The following is an 18,430-nucleotide window of genomic DNA, read 5'->3' as shown; positions in this document are numbered from 1 at the left end:
AATTTGTGACTTTTTACTTAAGGGTGCTTCTTTTTAAACAGTATAAAGTTTGAGTGTCATTGCTGATATAGATGAATTTAGTTCTGACATTTTGCCATTTTGTTCCTCGTTTTTTTTGTCTGCTTTTTTTTCCTTTTCTGTCTCTGTTAGGTCAATACATGTTTTTTAAGTATGTTACACTGTTCTTGTTGGGAAGCAACTAAAATCTCTGCTCAAGTTATTTAGCTTCCAACTATTGCTATTTTGTTGAGCCTCCTCGGGTCTCCCCCAAACAAACTGGTCTCCCCCAGTTTACTGATCAGTCAAGGATTTCTGAATATTTTATATGCAGATTGGGGACTTGCATTCTCTGTGGTTCCTTCTCGTCAAGAATTTCCTCCATCTTTCTGGTTCTGCCAGCACCCAAATCTATCATCTGATATATTAAGCCAATAGGTTATGGCTTTATGTTGGGGAATGCAGGCAAAAAGCCCTAACCACTAAATTTACCCATTACAGTTCTTCTTTCAAAGCCAGACTTACATAGTTTTTGCCTGTTTCAAGAAGGTCTCTGGTGCCTTCAAATACTTGTTTTTAATATTTTGTCCAGATTTTCTAATTATTTTCTTCAGAGGCTTAATCTAATCAAGCTAGTAAATACTAACTAAATACTATCTTTGTAATCAGATGGAAAAACAAAAAACCCCCAATACTTCATACTTATTAAAAAAGAAACTGTTTGTGTGTTTCTAGGTATCTGATTTTGCTTCATGATGAACAAAACAGTCTTAAAAAGTAAGCAGAAAAAAAAAGTATCAGGAGCTTTGTAAAGAGAGTTAACCCGACCTATAAGAGTACCATAAGCAGGGTGCTGGTGGCTCATGCTTGTAATCTTAGCTATCTGGGGGGCTTGAGACTGGGAGGATCTCAGTTTGAGGGCAGCTTGGGTAAAGAGTTTGCAAGACTCCATTTCCAAAATAACTAGACCAAAATGGACTGGAGGTGCGGTTCAAGTGATTGAGCACTTGCTTTGGGCTTGCAAAGCCCTGAGTTCAAACCCCAGTTATATCAAAAACAATGAAAAAAAAAATCCCATGTATTTCTTTGGTCATTTGTTCCATTTGTGTCCATATTCTAGTCCACTCCTAAGCAGCAGGGTTTGCTACACCAGAAAAGCCATACCTGCCATTGACAGGCCAGGTGCGGGTGATGTCACTCACATAGCATGAAGACTCACAGCCTCCGTCCAGAAGCACCATTTCACCATCCTGGAACAAAGGAAAGAGAGGTTGAAATGAGTGATCTCATGATTGTAAGCTGTTTCTTCTTATTTAAAACATACCTTTTATATTACTTTAAAAAGCTCTAAATTTTTTTCTTTTATTTTGGATGCTACTGGTGTTTGAACTCAGGGCCTAGTGCTTGCTAGGTGCTCTACCACTTCAGGCACACACCCAGCTCTTTTTCTGCTTTAGTTATTTTTCAGATAGAGTCTTGTGTCTTTGCTTGGGGCCAGCCTCTAACCATGCTCTTCCTATCTACTACCTATGGCTTCCAGTACAGCTGGGACCACAGATATATACCACCACTCCTGGCTTGTTGATTGAGATGGGGGGGGGGGTCTCAAACTTTTTGCCTGGGGTGGCCTTGAACCAAGATATTCCTGATTTCCAACTCCTGAGTAGATGGTGTGGGCCACCTCACCTGGCCTAAAACGTTCAAATTTATAGACCAATATATGGTTCCTTTTCACAAAAACACATCATCTAAACTTTTCAAGTAAATTTACACTGGCCCAATAAAGATGGCAATGCATGATGGTTAAGTATACAGGCTGGGGAACCAGACTGCCTGGGTTTGGTCTAGATTACTAGGTGTAACATGAACAGACCATTATTAATTTTTAAAATCTTATATAGAGCTGGGGGCATGGCTCAAATGGTATAGCACCTGCCTAGCAAGTATAAGGCCCTGAGTTCGAACTCCAGTACCAAACATATACACAAAGTCTTATTCAAATGACAATAACCTTCAGTCATTTTATTTTGGAATATCACTTCTCCTACTCTCTGTCATAATTCATGTGGGAAAGAAGAAAACTGTTTTTCTTTGTTTTATTTTTTTGTGGTATGGGATTTAAACTCTGGGTCCTTACCTGACCCACACTTGCAGCCCTTTTGGCTTTAGTTATTTTCAGGGAGGGTCTCATATTTTTGCTACCTCCTACTTAAGCCTCCTGAGTAGCTGAGATTATAGCTGTGTGCTATCATGCTTGGCTTGTTTATTGAGATAGGTAACTTTTTGTCTGGCTAGCCTCAAATTGCTATCCTCCTGATGAAAAGATCATGGTCCAGACAGACCAGGCATAAAAAGTGATACCCTATCTCAAAATAACCAAAGCAAAAAAGGGCTGGCAGAGTGGCTGAAGTTGTAGAGCTTACACCCAGCAGGCACAAGGCCCTAAGTTCAAACCCCAGTACGGAAATGGTATTGTAAACAGGGATTTACAGGCATGAGACACCATGCCCCACTTAGAATGGCATAATCTCCTCGGGTTTGATTAGGCTCCAGGATGGTAGTTTGCCGGTATCTGCTCCATTTCTTGACTGAGTAATGGTTATAAGGCAGCTTATTTTATTTTATTTTTTTGAACACCTTACATGGGTGTGGGCAGGGTCCATGAGTGGGACTGGGCATTACTGACAGCCAGGCTCATTTAAAAAATACTCATTAAATTTTGTCTTTATGTTTTAGGTAATTTTCGGCATTATACATTTTACAAAAGAAAGGAAGGAAGGAAGGAAGGAAGGAGGGAGGGAGGGACACAAGAAGGGAGTGAGGGAAGGAAGGAAAGAAAGAAGTAAATAGAAAGCTACAATGTATTGATATTGAATTAGAAAGTTAAGTTCACAAAGAAAATAACAGGCCCAAATAGTTCAACAGGTATGTTCTACCAAATTTTCAAGAAACATAAATCCAAATCATTCCAAAATAATGAAAAAGAGATTATTAATTTTATGAACTTTAGACCATGATATGAAAACCAAAAAAAAGGCAGCATAATAAAAAAAATTTATGGGCCAAATTCACTCATGAATACAGCTAAGAGTATCCTAGACAAAGTATCAGTAACTTAAAACTAGAAGTACTAAAGATAAGAAAAGATGTTTGCATTTGTTGCCAATTAAGGTAATAGAAATTAAGACCACAATGAGATGCTGTTATATACCAACTACAAATGGCAGAAACTAGGAAGTCTGATAATAGCATAAAGATGTGGTCAGCAGAACTGCATACAACTGTTGGGAATATAAATGATGCAAATACTTGGGAAACGTATGTACTATCACATTAATGAGGGGCTTTTTGTTTTTTTCAGTACTGGGGTTTGAACTTAGAGCATTGTGCTTGCTGGGTACAAGCTCTACCACTTCAGCCACTCTATTAGCCATTTTTTGTTTTGGTCATTTTGAGATAGGGTCTCATGTTTTATGCCTGGTCAGTCTGGACCATGATCTTCCTATTTATGCTTCTGCATACCTAGGATGACAGGTGTGTACTACCTGGCCCAACTTTTATTGGTTGAGATGGTGTCTCATGAACTTTTTGCCCATTGACTTCGAACCTTGATCCTCTGAATCTCTGCTACCTGAGTAGGTAAGATTACAGGTGTAAGCCCCTGTGCCTGGCCCACATTAATAAGTTTTAAATAGGTCTCTCAGACCTATATATACCTATATATAATTTTTATATAGTTCATAAATAAGCAGAGCTAATCAATACTGTCTGTGTAAGTATGTATATGTGGTACAACTATATTTATAAAATCAAGGGAAAGAAAAAATTTAGGCTACCAGTTACTTTTGGGAGAGGCAAGAGGATGGCACAGCCTAAGGGAAAACAAGGAGACACAACCTATTGCTAACGTTCTAGGTATAAAGCTGAAAGACTGCTTCATGGATGTTCCTTTTTTTTTTTTTTTTTTGATGTGATGCTGCATGATTTACATGTTTGCTATATTTATTCTTTTGAATTTACCCAATAATAAGATAGAAAATCAAGGGTTGAGGATGCAGCTCAATAGTAGAGTGTGTGCTTAGCACATGCAAGGACCTGGGTTCAATCTCCAGAGTTGTGAAAAAAAATAAACTGGGAGTGGCAGTGTACACCTGTAATTCTAGCATTCAGGAAGGTCACCAGTTCCAAGGTAACACAGCAAAATCATGTCTCCTTAAAAAAAAAAAATAAAAAAATAAAAGGCCTAGAATATAATACTTAGCATTGTATTAATGAATGGCTTAAGATTGATTTTTTTTTTTTTTTTGCAGTATTTGGGTTTGAACTCAGGGCCTCATGCTTGCTAGGCAGGTGCTTTATACACTGAAGCCATTTTTGTTTTAGTTATTTTTTAGATAAGGTGTCACACTTGTCCAGGGCCTGCCATGGACTGTGATCCTGCCTATGCCTCCCACATTGCTGGGACTGGTGGTATATGCCAGTGAGCCCAATTCATTTGTTGAGATGGAGTCTTACTAACATTTTGTCTAAGCTGGCATCAAACTGTGATCCTGCAGATATCTGCCTCTCTAGTAGTTGGGATTACAATTCTGAAACACTGCATCCAGCCCAAGTTGCTTAATTTTTTTGAAGTTTATTTTCCTCATTAATTAAGCAGGTATGTTAATAATTGCTCCTATTTAACATTGCTAATGCAAGGATCGAATGTGATAATATCTATAAAAATTTTTCATAAACAACAAAGCGTTTTTTTTAAAATGGCAGTTAATTTGTCAAAGCAGAAGGTTAGTGAGCTTTCTACTAGGGCATCTGAACCTCTCGGGACCAGCACTGAAGGTTGTTTTATATACCTTGATGAGTTGATTATTCTTCACATAGTGCAAAGTGTTTGACCGATTACCACCAGCAACCACAGGTGGGTAGGCTAAGATGTCTGCGCCACGAGCCCGGCATTCAAATTCAAACTGTGAAAAACAATAAGGTATGATTCAAAGAATTTCTGTAGGGCTGTCTTCACAGCTTCACCTGCATGCCAAGCACTTACTTTAAGTCATCAGTGGAAAGCTAGCATCTTCTCTAACCAAACTTTTTAATGCCACAATTTCGGCCCACTTCTTTGACTCTCACCTCTTGTACTAGAATCTACTCTATACATGCTCTTACTCACCAATCTTGTTATTCAACCTTATTATTAAATCCATTTTCTTCTCTAAATGTCCTATGATTTTCAAATTGACTCCACAATACTACAGACAAAAACCTATGATGAAGGTTGAGTCCAGAGACACAATCATGTAAGGTTATTGTTTATTTTTTACTCAGCTAAACAACAAAATATGGCTTACATTTAAAAAAACAGCTCTAAATTACTAATTTCAAGTTTTCAAATAGCTACCAATTAACGTGCTCTGGACAAGTGAAAATGGATATTAGGCAAACTGAATTTTCCCAATTTCATGATTATACTCTGGACACTGCTTCACTGCCACAGCTGTGTGCCACCTCAGACCCTTCTTCCTCTCCTGCTGCTCAAATAAAACAGCACTCCTGTTTTCTCACACTCCAAGTCTTTCCTTCCTCAGCTGTTCCACTCTGCAATGTTCTTTCTTTGGTTGTAGCACTGCACATTTTAGACTCATGTAGTAAAATTACCAATCCTCTCCAAGGATATGCCATCACTACCATGAGAACCTGGAAGCTGAGTGTATACTATTTGTCAGTCACTGAAATTACTTCACATTTGTCCCCAACAAGACCGTTTTCTACCCTCCAAGGCTCACCTTAGCATAAAGAAAGGCTTCCTCCACAGGGGCTTTACTGGCAAACATGGTCTCTATGAAAGCCTGAAATAGAAGGGAGGATGAAATGAACAGCCGCTTACTCAAAACATTAAAAAAACTGGAGTTCAACTATAAAGGCCCCCCCCAACCCCCGCTTTGTCAACCTGAATTTTGACTATGAAGCATAATAAAGATTTCTGGAGAAAAAAGTACTGCTTTCCAGAATATTTGACTAATGATAGATTTAGTGGAAAGGAACTCAACCTTCCCACTCAAGAATATACATTATATATACTAGAATAAAGAACCTGGGAACTGCTACGTGTTCCCTGTAACTCATATTAAAACTTAATCCCCACTGAGGTGGTATTGAGGCTCAGGCCTTTTGGGACATGATTAAATCATGGGGCTATGCACTCACTGATGGGATCAGCAATCTTATAAATAGGCTTGAGGAAGTGAGTTCAGCCCTGCTTGTTCTTCCACAATGGAAGGACACAGCATTCCTCTCTTTCTGTCCCTTCTGCAATGTGAGGACACCTACATGACACAATCTATGAAGAATGGGTCCAGACACTGAACCTGCTGTCCCCTTCATCGTGTACCTTCTATCCTCCAGAACTGTGGGGAATATCTGTTTATAAATTAGCTAGTGTCAGGTATTTTGTTATAGCAGCACAAATGACTAGGACAGAACATATCTGTCAACAAGATGCTTTTATAGCTCTGGTGTATAAAATTCTGGACTGGATGGTCTAGTTTATAGCAGAGTTTCACAACTTCAGCATCACTAACATTTAGGGCCAAATAACTTTTTGTTGGGGGGTTCTGACCTGTTCAATGAAGAATGTCAGTAGCCCTGCAACTGGTAGCTACCAGACATTGCCAAAATGTCCACTAGGAGAGAAAATCCCCCACTGAGAACCAATGGCCTGAATTCTACTAATTCTCTGTGGAAACCACACCTATGTGTGTGTTTTCTGTTTCTCTCTCGCTCTCTTTTTTTGGTACTGGGTTTCAGCTCAAGGGCCTCAAACTTGCTAGGCAGCATCTCTTCCACTTGAGCACACCTTTTTGCTTTAGCTATTTTTTGGATAGAATATTGTAGTTTTTGCCCAAGGCTGGCCTTGGATCACTATCCTCCTACTTAGGCCTTCCTCATAACTGGGATTTCAGCATGTACCACCATGCCCAGATTTTTTCTTGAGATGGGGAGGGGTCTTGCTAACTTTTTGCCTAGGTTGGCCTAAAGTGTGATCCTCCCGATTTCCACCTACAGAGTAGCTGGGACTAGAGGTGTGAGCCGCAGCACCCAGCCAGGTTTTCTATTTTTAAATGCCTATTTCTTTATAATTCAAGACTTTGTTTTAAAAAATAATGTCTTTTTTTTTTTTTCAGTGTTGGGGATCAATCTCAGGGTCTCACACTAGGTTAAGTGTTCTGACACTGAGCTACACACCTAGGACCCTTGCTAAAAGATTTTGATTAGCTTACATAGATTCATAAAATATCACAGGATAGCTTAAATTCACATGGAATTAAAGAAAAAAAAAGACTCAAGATGAATTTAGTTCAAAATAACAATACACAACTATAATGACCTTTATGACAGCTATGTCCTTTAGGAGTGGGCTGTTTTCTAGCAGAAAAAGGAAAATCTTGTCAGCTACATAATTCCCAATATTTGTTTGCTAAAAAAAGCAAACCAGTTTCATACGGCTATGATTATACAGTATGACAAGAAGGAATTTCTTTAAGCTGTTAAAAGTCTTGAGAGTGGATACAACATTTTATTTTTTACTTACTTATTTTGAAGAGATTTTTCAGATAAGGTCTCCCTAGTAGTCAAGGCTGGTTTTGAACTCGCTATCTTCCTGTCTCAGCCTCCCAAGTGCTGGGATTACAGGAGTGTATCACCACACCCAGTAGGTCCATTTTAAATAACCTTTCTCATACATTTAAAATGTAGGAACATTTAAAATATACATTTCAAAATGTAGGAAAATTTAGGATACATTTAAAATGTAGGAACATTTTAAATAACCTTTCTCAATACAAGGTAATGATATTACCAAAAAGCCCAGTAGCATAAAAGCAAATGGGGTAGTAGTAGGAATATTTGCAGTTTGCTCCTTCTCTTCTTTCTGGTCTTTCCTCTGAAGAGGATCATGCTATCTAGGTTAGCTCTTTCCATCACACTTCATTCCCTGTGGTTGTTTCATTTTTCTTCACAGCACTTAGTTCCAGATGACTATTTATATTTACTGTCTCCTTCCAACTAGAATGTTCATTGAGGTCAGTGACACATGGGTGACCTATGTTGTCACCATTGTATCTCTGAAACCCGGCATGGCCCTGGCAAATAGTTTCTCAGGCATGGCCCTGGCAAATAGTTTCTCAAGAAATACTTGCCCAATGAATGAGCAATTTACAATACAAGGACACACACAAATATTGATAAATAAATGGTTAGCAGACATTTTTAACATGAAACCAGAAAAAAAAGTGGGACGAAAATATGGTAGTTCTAGTGAATTCATTTATTCAAAAGAGGGACTTTGTCTTTTTATTAATTTCCTTTGGATTCTTACTGAATGGCACAGAGAATTTGAAATCCTTGCTCTTTCACAGCTATGCAGACTACCCAGAATAGAAAAAAGTCCCTCTTCCTACCTGGGTGGTCAAATGCCTAATCTTCCTGTTTGTAATGAATATACTTCCTATGGATCGATTGCTTCATAGATGATTCCAGTACAAATGTCAACTATCCTTATTATGTGCTTAAAGTCCTTCCTGTAAAGATCAAAGGAAAATTTTTTTTTTTGAGACAGAGTCTCTCTCTCTTTTTTTGGAGGTACTGGAGTTTGAACTCAGGGTCTCTACAGCTTGAGACACTGCACCAGCCTGAAACAGGGTCTCAATGTTATAATCCTCCTGCCTTAGTCTGGGTTAGGGGCAATCTATTTGATTGGCACGTCTCAGGGTTGTCTTGTCACAATGTAGACAATACTTCCAATTAACACTTGACCTTTTTACTTTACTAGGTGTAATTTAAACATTTGATTCTTTTTAAATTTTTTTTCATGGTACTGGGGTTTAAACTCAGGCCTTACGCTTTCTAGGCAGGTACTCTACCACTTGTGTCACTCCTCTAGCTCTGTATTTTGATTCTTGAAAAATGTAAAATGGGTTTTCTTTGCTTTTCACTCTGAAAACATCTCATAAACAGAATACATCATAAAAGAACACTGTATAGCTTACGTAGAAGGAAGAGTGGACAGAAAAAGCATTTCAGGAACAATTTCATAAAAATGGTGTGTGGGGAGAGAGGGAGAAGGGAAAGATGGAGACAGGGCTGAGTGCAGGGACACTGTGCCATTTGAGAAGGAGGGCTGGCTATATAGCTGAGTAGAGTGCTTGCCTAGCATGTGTCAGACCCTCAGTTTGATCCCTAGAAACACGAAAACTTTACAGAAATATTTTAAACTAGAATTGAGAACACTTAAGAAAAATAAGGCACAGGGCTGGGGATGCAGCTCAGTGGTAGTACACTTGTCTAGCATGTACAAGGCCCTGGGTTTGATTCTCAATGCTGCAAAAACAAACAAACAAACAAACAAACAATATCACCCAACTCCACTTCCCTATCATCTGATGTCATTACTGGGCTGGTAGATAGAGGGAATGCCAAACTTAATACTTCTAAGATGCTTATAAAGTTTCTCATAACAACAGCATGGACAAGTGAGAGAAGTATGGATCAGAATACTACTAAGTTGATTTGTAACTGATTTTATACCATATCCAAAGATATTCATCACTGCACTGATGTCAGTCCCAAAGGAGCCCTTATCATTGTCCCACAGGTCTGTTCTTAGCTTCCTTATTTTAAAAATCAACGATTTGAAGAAAGATTCAGACATTATACTTATTATGTTTGTACTAGTAAGTAGTCTTGCTGGTCTGGCTGTGACTAAAGTCTTGGACCCTCTATTTGAAATATACTAACTAGTGCATACAGAGAGGAAGGTTACTGAAACAACAGAAAATATGACAAAAGAGGAATAGTTAAGGAAACCAACAGTGCTTAACACTGGGAAAACTAAAGGCAGAACACAGAATCAATTTTCTAATGTCTGTGTACTACCATCTATGAGGGTTAATTCCAGCAGGACTGGAATCAGCCTTAGATTTTTTGCTACTGTTCCTGTGTGGCACTGACCCTGGTCAAGGCATGAAATACACTGACTCCTAGTGTTGCAAGATAGTGGCACGTATCTGTAACCCCAGCACTTGGGAGGCTGAGGCAGTGATCACTTGAACTTAGCACAGTTCAAGACCAGCCTGGGTACCATAGTGAGTAAAAAAAAGTGTTGTAAGAAGTTTCAAATCAGTTTGTTAGAACTGACAGTAGTCAACAGATTAATGGTTTGCACCTGGACCCTTTGCTATGGGACTTCCACTGACTGTGATGCATACCCTCACTTTAATGCTATATTGAACCCTTTTTTGTGTAGTGATTGCAGATGTATAAGCATTCTCATTGAGTCTTCTTTAATAATTGAATGCTTTTTTGTTTTTTGTTTTTTTTTGAGACAGGGTCTTGCTAAGTTGCCTAGGCTTGCCTTGAACTCACAGTCCTCCTGTTTCTGCCTCCTGAGTTGCTGGCATTATAGCGTGCACCACCACACTTGGCTTCTGAAGGCTGTTTTAGTGGTGTTGGCTTTAGAAGAAGGAATGCTTAGAAGACATTAATTTGGTCTTGATCTTTTGAGATGAAATTCAGATTACATAAAATTAACCAATAAAAATGAACAATTCAGTAGCATTTAGTACATTCACAATGTTTGGCAGCCACTACCTATCTAGTTTAAAATATTTCTATCACACCAAAAAAAAAAATAAATCAGAATGTTTACCTCTCATTTCCCAACCTTTGGTATCCTCTAGTCTCCTTTTGGTCTCTTGGACTTACTTGGTATGGATATTACACAGAAACGGAATCACACACTATGTGGACTTGGGGGTTTGCCTTCTTTCACTTAGGGCTCACCCCTATCAGTGTTTCTTTCTTTTCTATGAATGAACAGTATTCTACCATACCTATTACATTTTGCTTATGTATTCACCCATTGAGGGATATGTGGTTTGCATTCTTCTTTTTTTTTTTTTTTTTTTTTGAGATGGGGTCCATAGCCCTAGACTGGCCATAAGCTTTTGAGAGCTAGGACTGCAGGCATGTACCACCACCACACCTGGCTTTATTTCTATCTTTTGGCCAAACCACTTCACATCTCCACTAGCAAACTACAGGGTTTCAATTTCCCTACATCCTCACCAATATTACTATTTTCATTTTTTTACAAATGGCCATTTTAGTGGGTTCTTAATGTATCCCATTGTGGTTTGAGTTCCATTTCCCTCATGGTTAATGACATTGATCATCTATTCATATGCTATTGGCCATTCCTATATCCTCTTTGAAGGAATATTCATTTAAAAACCTGAGTTGCTTGTCTTTTTGTGACTGAATTATAAGAGCTCTTCATATGTGTGTGTATATTTATTTAATTTCTGGTTACAATTATCATATGTATGATTTGCAAATATGTTCTCCCATTCTGTAAGGTTTTCTTCACTTTCTTAATAGTGTCCTTTCATGACAGAATTTTTACATTTTGATGAAGTCCAATTTTTCTTTTGCTGTCTTGTGCTTTTGAATTGTAACTAAGACTCCATTGGCAACTTCAAGGTCATCATAAAAAGTCACCCTTATGTTTCTAATAAGAGTTTCATAGTTTTACATCTTAATCCATTTTGAGTTACTTTTTATATATGGTGTGAGGTAGGGGGTACAACTTCATTCTTTTGTGTGTGGATATCTAGTTGTCCTTGCATACTTGACTCATTCTTTTTTTTTCTTTTTGCTCTTTATTCATCTTTTTCACACTTGACTCATTCTTTTTTTTCATTTTTCTTTTATTATTCATATGTGCATACAAGGCTTGGTTCATTTCTTCCCCCTGCCCCCACCCCCTCCCTTACCACTCACTCCGCCCCCTCCCTCTCCCCTCCCCTCAATACCCAGCAGAAACTATTTTGCCCTTATTTCTAATTTTGTTGTAGAGAAGAGTATAAGCAATAATAGGAAGGAACAAGGGTTTTTGTTGGTTGAGATAAGGATAGCTATACAGGGCATTGACTCACATTGATTTCCTATGCATGGGTGTTACCTTCTAGGTTAATTCTTTTTGATTTAACCTTTTCTCTAGTACCCGTTCCCCTTTTCCTATTGGCCTCAGTTGCTTTAAGGTATCTGCTTTAGTTTCTCTGCGTTAAGGGCAACAAATGCTAGCTAGTTTTTTAGGTGTCTTACCTATCCTCACCTCTCCCTTGTGTGGTCTTGCTTTTATCATGTGCTCATAGTCCAATCCCCTTGTTGTGTTTGCCCTTGATCTAATGTCCACATATGAGGGAGAACATACGATTTTTGGTCTTTTGGGCCAGGCTAACCTCACTCAGAATGATGTTCTCCAATTCCATCCATTTACCAGCAAATGATAACATTTCGTTCTTCTTCATGGCTGCATAAAATCCCATTGTGTATAGATACCACATTTTCTTAATCCATTCGTCAGTGCTGGGGCATCTTGGCTGTTTCCATAACTTGGCTATTGTGAATAGTGCCGCAATAAACATGGATGTGCAGGTGCCTCTGGAGTAACAGTCTTTTGGGTATATCCCCAAGCACACTTGCCTCATTCTATACTAAAATATGACTAAGGGTTATTTACAAAGAAAATCAATGATTCTGATAGAAAAGACAATAATAACCCAATGAACCATGCCATCCTTGGTTTGAAGTAGCATGTTTTAAATAATTCAGTGAAATCTGGGGCTGGAGGCATGGCTTAAGCATCTGCCTCTTAAGTGTACAGTCAAGTTCAAACCCCAGTACCACCAAAAACAATTGAAAAAAAAATCAGTAAAATCTGGAATCTTTAGGTGGTAGAAGAATGCAAACTGATAGTGAGTCTGCTGAATACTCAGTGGTGTGGTCACCATCTTCCAGGATAGTTTAAAAGCTCAGAATTTCTTCAGATGAGCTTTTCTCGTTGGTCAACAGATGGTGCTCTAACCAAAAGAACTTTGTAGAATTTCTGATGAATCAACTTCTCCTGTGAGACTACAACTAAAATAATCCAAGAGTCAAAATGACATTGGAAGGTAAGAAACCATGAAAGTAAGTTGTTATTCAGTGAAGAAAATGAGCCATTTTCTAGATTATTAACCCTTATTAAAAAAGTTTTCTGAGAATTTTAAATCAAGAAACCCTCTCTGGCTTTGAACAGTACTGAGGTAAGTGGGTTTGTGTTTGTCCAGGTTCACAGAGAAGAACTTAGTTTATTAAAATTGATTCATTCATCTCTGAATACTACCGACACAGAAAAAAGTCAGTTCATGGAATGGGAGAACATTATTTGGAAATCATATATCTGATAAGGGATTAGGGTCTAGGGTATAAAAAGAACTCCTGTCATTCAACTACAACAAAATAACCCAATTAAAAAATAGGAAAGGGCTTGAATAGACTTTTCTCCAAAGATACACATATGGCCAAAAAACTTACAAGATTACTAATGATCACTAATCATTAGAGAAATGCAATCTGAAACCATAATGAAATAACATTTCATACCAATTAGGATGGCTATTACCCCCCCAAAACAAAAAATAACAAGTGTTAGTAAGGATGTGGAGAAATTGCAACCCTATCCATTGCTGTGGAGAATGTAAAATGGCCCAGCTGCTGTGGAAAATAGTATGACAGTTTCTCAAAAAAACTAATCATAGCATTACCATTATGATATAGCAATTCCACTCTGGGTATACAATGAAAGGAATTAAAAGGACCTTGAACAGATACTCTTACAATCATGGTAATAATAGCATACTCATAATAGCCAAAAGATGTAAACAATCTATGTGTTCATCCACCAAAAAACAAACAAAAGGACATTCACACACACAATGGAACACTATTCAACCATTCAAAAAAAGAAATTCTGATAAATGCTATAAACCTTGAAAACATTATGCTAAATGAAATAAGCTAGTTGCACAAGGGCTATATTATGATTCCACTCATAATACATTCATGAAGTAGCTAGAATAGTCATAGAGGCAATGATGTAAAAGTTACAAGAGGCTAGGAGGAGGGGGAAAGGGAAGTTATTATTTATTGGGTACAGAGTTTCTGTTTGAAATGATAAATAACTCTGTGTGATGATTATAAAACTGTAAATACATTTAATGCCACTGAATTGTATACTTAAAACGGTTAAAATTGTATATTTTATGTTGTGCATACTTCACCTATAAAAGAAAAAAAAGCAATGGGCTGGGCATGCTGGCACGTGTCTGTAATCCTAACTATTGATCTCCTAACTGAGATCAGGAGATTTCAGTTGGAGGTTAGCCTGGGCAAAAAGTCAGCAAGACCCCATCTCAATAAATAATCTGGGCATGGTGGTGCCCATGGAAATTAGGGGACAGGGACTTTCTAGACAGGTTAGATTAGGAAAGGAGACTCCATGCAATGAATCCTTGACCCAGAGGCAAGATAAACAGGGTGTGGAGAATTCTGAAACTACTCCAGGCATCTTGGAATCTGAGCCCAGAGGACCAGTTGAGAAACAGACAAAAAAGCACACATGATGGATGATTTGACCAAGCCAATGTACTGGAACACAGTTAAGCTTCCCTTCATTGGGGGAAGAATCCTTATAAAACCTGCAACCAAAGGAGCCATGAGCAGCTCAATCTTTCTGAGCCCTACCCGCATGGGTGTTCTGTCTTTAATAAACTTCTTTTCTACTTGCCACTCACTCGTTGTCCAAGCTATGATTCCTTGAATGATCCTAGGCAAGAACTTGACAAACTCAAAACCAGTATGTTGGTGCATGCATGCAACCCCACTATGCTAGAGATGAAGGTAGGAAAATCACAGTGTGAGGCTAGACCTGGCAAAAATAGCAAGAACCTAGCAGAAAACTATTAAGCAAAAAAGGACTAGGGGTAGAGCTAAAGTCATAGAGCACCTGCCTGGCAAGCATGAGGCCTCGAGTTCAAACCCCAGTAAGGAAAAAAGGAAAAAATAAGCAAAGGACTGTAATTATGGTTCTAAAACAATTTAGCTTTTATATGGTTAATTAAAAATGATACAAGTTGGGCACTGGTGGCTCACACCTGTAACTGTAGCTCCTCAGGAGGCAGAGATCAGGAAGATTGTGGTTCGAAGCCAGCTCTGGGCAAACAGTTTGTGAGACTCTATCCTAAAAATGCCCAACACAAAAAAGGGTTGGCAGAGTGGTTCAGGTGGCAGAGTGCCTACTTAGTAAGTATGAGACCCTGAATTCAAACCCCAGTACCACAAAAAAAGATACAAAATTGATATAAAAATTGCTAGAGGGCCAATTCCTGATTGGCTTTTATAGGAAGGTACAGGATCCTGTCATCTGATTGTCATTAAGCAACTCGGGGTACAAAAATTCCAAGGCAGATAACTCAATATTATTTACATTTAAAGAAATTTAAAAGAGAAAGGTTAATGAGTGTCTATCATCAGCTACCAAAATACTGGCTTTTAATATTAACAGGGAAATGGAGGAAGAAGGCTTACACGAAGGCCAGGGATGATTGCTTTAACCTTGCTAAAATATCCAAAGCCATGAAATTTTGAGGAATTGCATGGGTTGGAACAATCTGTGACACAGTACCGCTCCCTGGAAATAAGTTACTACTCCCTCCATCTGAGATTAGTCATATACCTCACTTGAGGATACGTTTGATCCCAACTCACAAAATCAACATGAAAAGTGGATTCTGAGCCTGAATAGCCTTTTTATAACTGCAGAAGTCTGTGATCCAAACTATTACATTAGGAGCATCAAGATGATTCTACCACACTTCAATTTTTTTTTTTTTTTGGTGTTACTGGGGTTTGAATCAAGGGCTTTGAGCTTGGTAGGCAGGTGCTCTATCACTTGAGCCACACCCCAAGCCCCAATAAGTTTTTTTTTTTTTGCGGCACTGAGGTTTGAACTCAGGCAGGGCCTCACACTTGCTAGACAGGTGCTCTTACGGCTTGAACCACTCCACTAGCCCCAGGTGATTCTAATTCTAAAGTAATATTAGAAGTGTTAGTCATTCTCAGTCAGACCAATTGCAGTGTCCATGATGACTTCTGGGCTTTGAGTGAAGACATTACTAGATTCTGCTTTCCACTGTACTTATCTCTCTCTCTCTCTCTTTTTTTTTTTGGCTGGTACTGGGATTTGAACTTAGGCCCTCACTCCTACTAGGCAGGTGTTCTGCCATTTGAGCCACTCTGCCAGCCCTCCACTGTATGTCTTTTGAAAGACACTTACTGACATGTTACTGAGCATTTACTGAGATAAATTCTATAAATAAGACACAAAATTTCATTAAGACCTGAGACACACATCATGTAATAGGCAATGTTAAGAAATACACTCCAATTACAAGGACAATGGCCAAGTTTCGTCATAAAATGGAAATATGCTGTATGGAGCATGTTACTAGGTGATCCATGAGAAAGATTCATTAGACTGATGAGCAAGCAGCCATCCTCCACCCCACCATCAAGGATCTCTCCTTTCAATCCGCTGCCTGAGGATGCCAGATAATTGACTTTAGTACACAGATGAGAGAACTCCAGAATTGAAGGCAATTTTGTATGGAAAGCAGCTGCACAGAAGGTAAGTAAGATCCTTACTGAGGAAGTTAAGATAAGTTGGTCGACTGGGTTGAATTACAGGCTACATTTGTAGCTGATAAAGGAACTAGACATAAATAAAAGCCCTAATGTTTGAGTAAAAACTGACTTGCCAGTCAACAGACTTGCAACTGGTGTAACAAGTGGACCATACATAACTGGACAGGAAAGGATCTTCTATGTGAGGAACTGCTCTTTGAAAATCACTACGACAATTTTGAAGGCAAATCAAAATAGTATATATTGATGCTCACCAGAGAAACCCCATGTCAAGAGTCTGAGACAACTGGAATCAACAAGTATATAGCCTTTTTTTGTCTCTTGAAATGGCAACCAAGGTCTATGAAATAAGTGAAAGAACTCAAACCAGACAGCAACATGCTGAACAGTAATATATACCAGTGGGCCCCACTGAAGCTCAAATTGTTAATAAAAACTGCCATGGCTGCCAACAGTATAGTCCCACTTTTCTGTATTTAGCAAAACTGTCCTTCTGTGAAAGGAAATGACTAGCTGGGCTTGGTGGTACATTCTTTTAATTCTACTGCTTGGGAGGCTAAGGCAGGAGGATTCCAAATTCATGGCCAGCCTGGGCTTACACAGTGAGATCCTGTCTCAAAAACAAACAAACATAAAACAGGGATGGGACATGGCTTAAGTGGGAGAACACCTGCCTAGCAGGCATAGGCCAAGTTCAAACCCCAGTACTGCAAAAGGAAAGAAGGAAGGAACAGGTCTCCTTCTGAAGGAATAACTCAGAATTGGGCAATGGTGGATATGTCTGTAATCCTATCTACTTGGGAGGCTGAGATGGGAAGGATTAAGGCCAGTCTAAGCAAATAGTTTGAGAGACTCACCTCCAAAATAACCAAAGCAAAATGGACTGTAGGTGTGAGTCAAGTAGTACAGTGCCTGCTTTGTAAGTGTAAAGACCTGAGTAGAAATCCCAGTCCCACAAAAAAAAAAAAAAAAGACTAGCTCAGTACATCAACTGAAAGGTCTTATTCAGTGGGAAAAAGTGTAGGTTAAAATTAACAATAAATAAATTTGACTGCAGCAATAATTTCACTATTCATATTGTGAAAGTTGTCAAAATCAAATGAGTTGCTTATGTCAACTCCAACTCAGCTGGAGGGGTTTTGCGATCAAACTTATTTTTTAATTTTTATTTTTTTGGGGTCTGAAGTCAGGGCCTTATGCTTGCTAGGCCTTGAGCCACTCCACCAGCTCAAGATGGGAGGTTATGAAGGAAGGGTTCTCATGCATGATTGCCTGACAATAACTCACAAAAGACTCTGCCAGAACCATAACCTTTCACAAAGGCCATTGTAATCTTACACAAAAAAATACTTCTGTAAAACTGTTAAACTTCAGTTTGGTACCATCCATGCTCTTCATTTTTGTGGCCAAGGATTACTGCTTCAAAATACATTATGTAATAATCCTCCTAATTTTTGCCTTTAAAATTTTTCCCTTTCCTCAATCTCTTTGAAAACACTCAGTTTAACTATGGAATGCACATTTCCACAATCTTGTGCTGCTATTCTCAAATAAATTCATTAGTCTTTGGAGACTCTGATGGTTGTTGAGGTTGACAATGTGTATACACCACAAATCATGTTGTACATTTAAGTTATAGATAATAAAAATAAACAAATAATCAGTAGATGAAAGGCAAGATTGTTGATGTGAGGAAGAGAGCCAATCAAAGGGCATTATAAAAGCTCAGGAGGTGCTTTGGGTACAAGAGATGCTTAACACAAGGGAACAATACTCTTGGTTTTGACTCAGATGAGCCTTGGAAGAGGTCTCTTACAAAAATCTCCTTCTCTTTTGAAGAGAAAAAAAGAAAAAA

General features: G+C 38.5%; 1 protein-coding gene across 2 annotated transcripts in view; it reads right to left on the bottom strand.

Annotated features, from left to right (window-relative positions):
* The window catches only part of Xpnpep3 (X-prolyl aminopeptidase 3), a 67,970-nt gene that overhangs the window by 14,896 nt on the left and 34,644 nt on the right, over positions 1 to 18,430 (bottom strand). For both annotated transcript variants that reach the window (XM_020164476.2, XM_074084559.1), the window contains 3 exons: positions 5,778 to 5,840; positions 4,848 to 4,961; positions 1,162 to 1,247 (listed from right to left, as the gene is read on the bottom strand). In XM_020164476.2, coding sequence (XP_020020065.1) covers positions 1,162 to 1,247; positions 4,848 to 4,961; positions 5,778 to 5,840 — 263 coding nt within the window. The remainder of the gene's footprint in view (positions 1 to 1,161; positions 1,248 to 4,847; positions 4,962 to 5,777; positions 5,841 to 18,430) is intronic.

Source organism: Castor canadensis, chromosome 8 (assembly GCF_047511655.1).
Source record: "Castor canadensis chromosome 8, mCasCan1.hap1v2, whole genome shotgun sequence".
Classification (NCBI taxonomy): domain Eukaryota; kingdom Metazoa; phylum Chordata; class Mammalia; order Rodentia; family Castoridae; genus Castor; species Castor canadensis.
The sequence above is the reverse complement of the archived record's forward strand: the minus strand, read 5'-3'. Positions and strand labels throughout refer to the sequence as shown.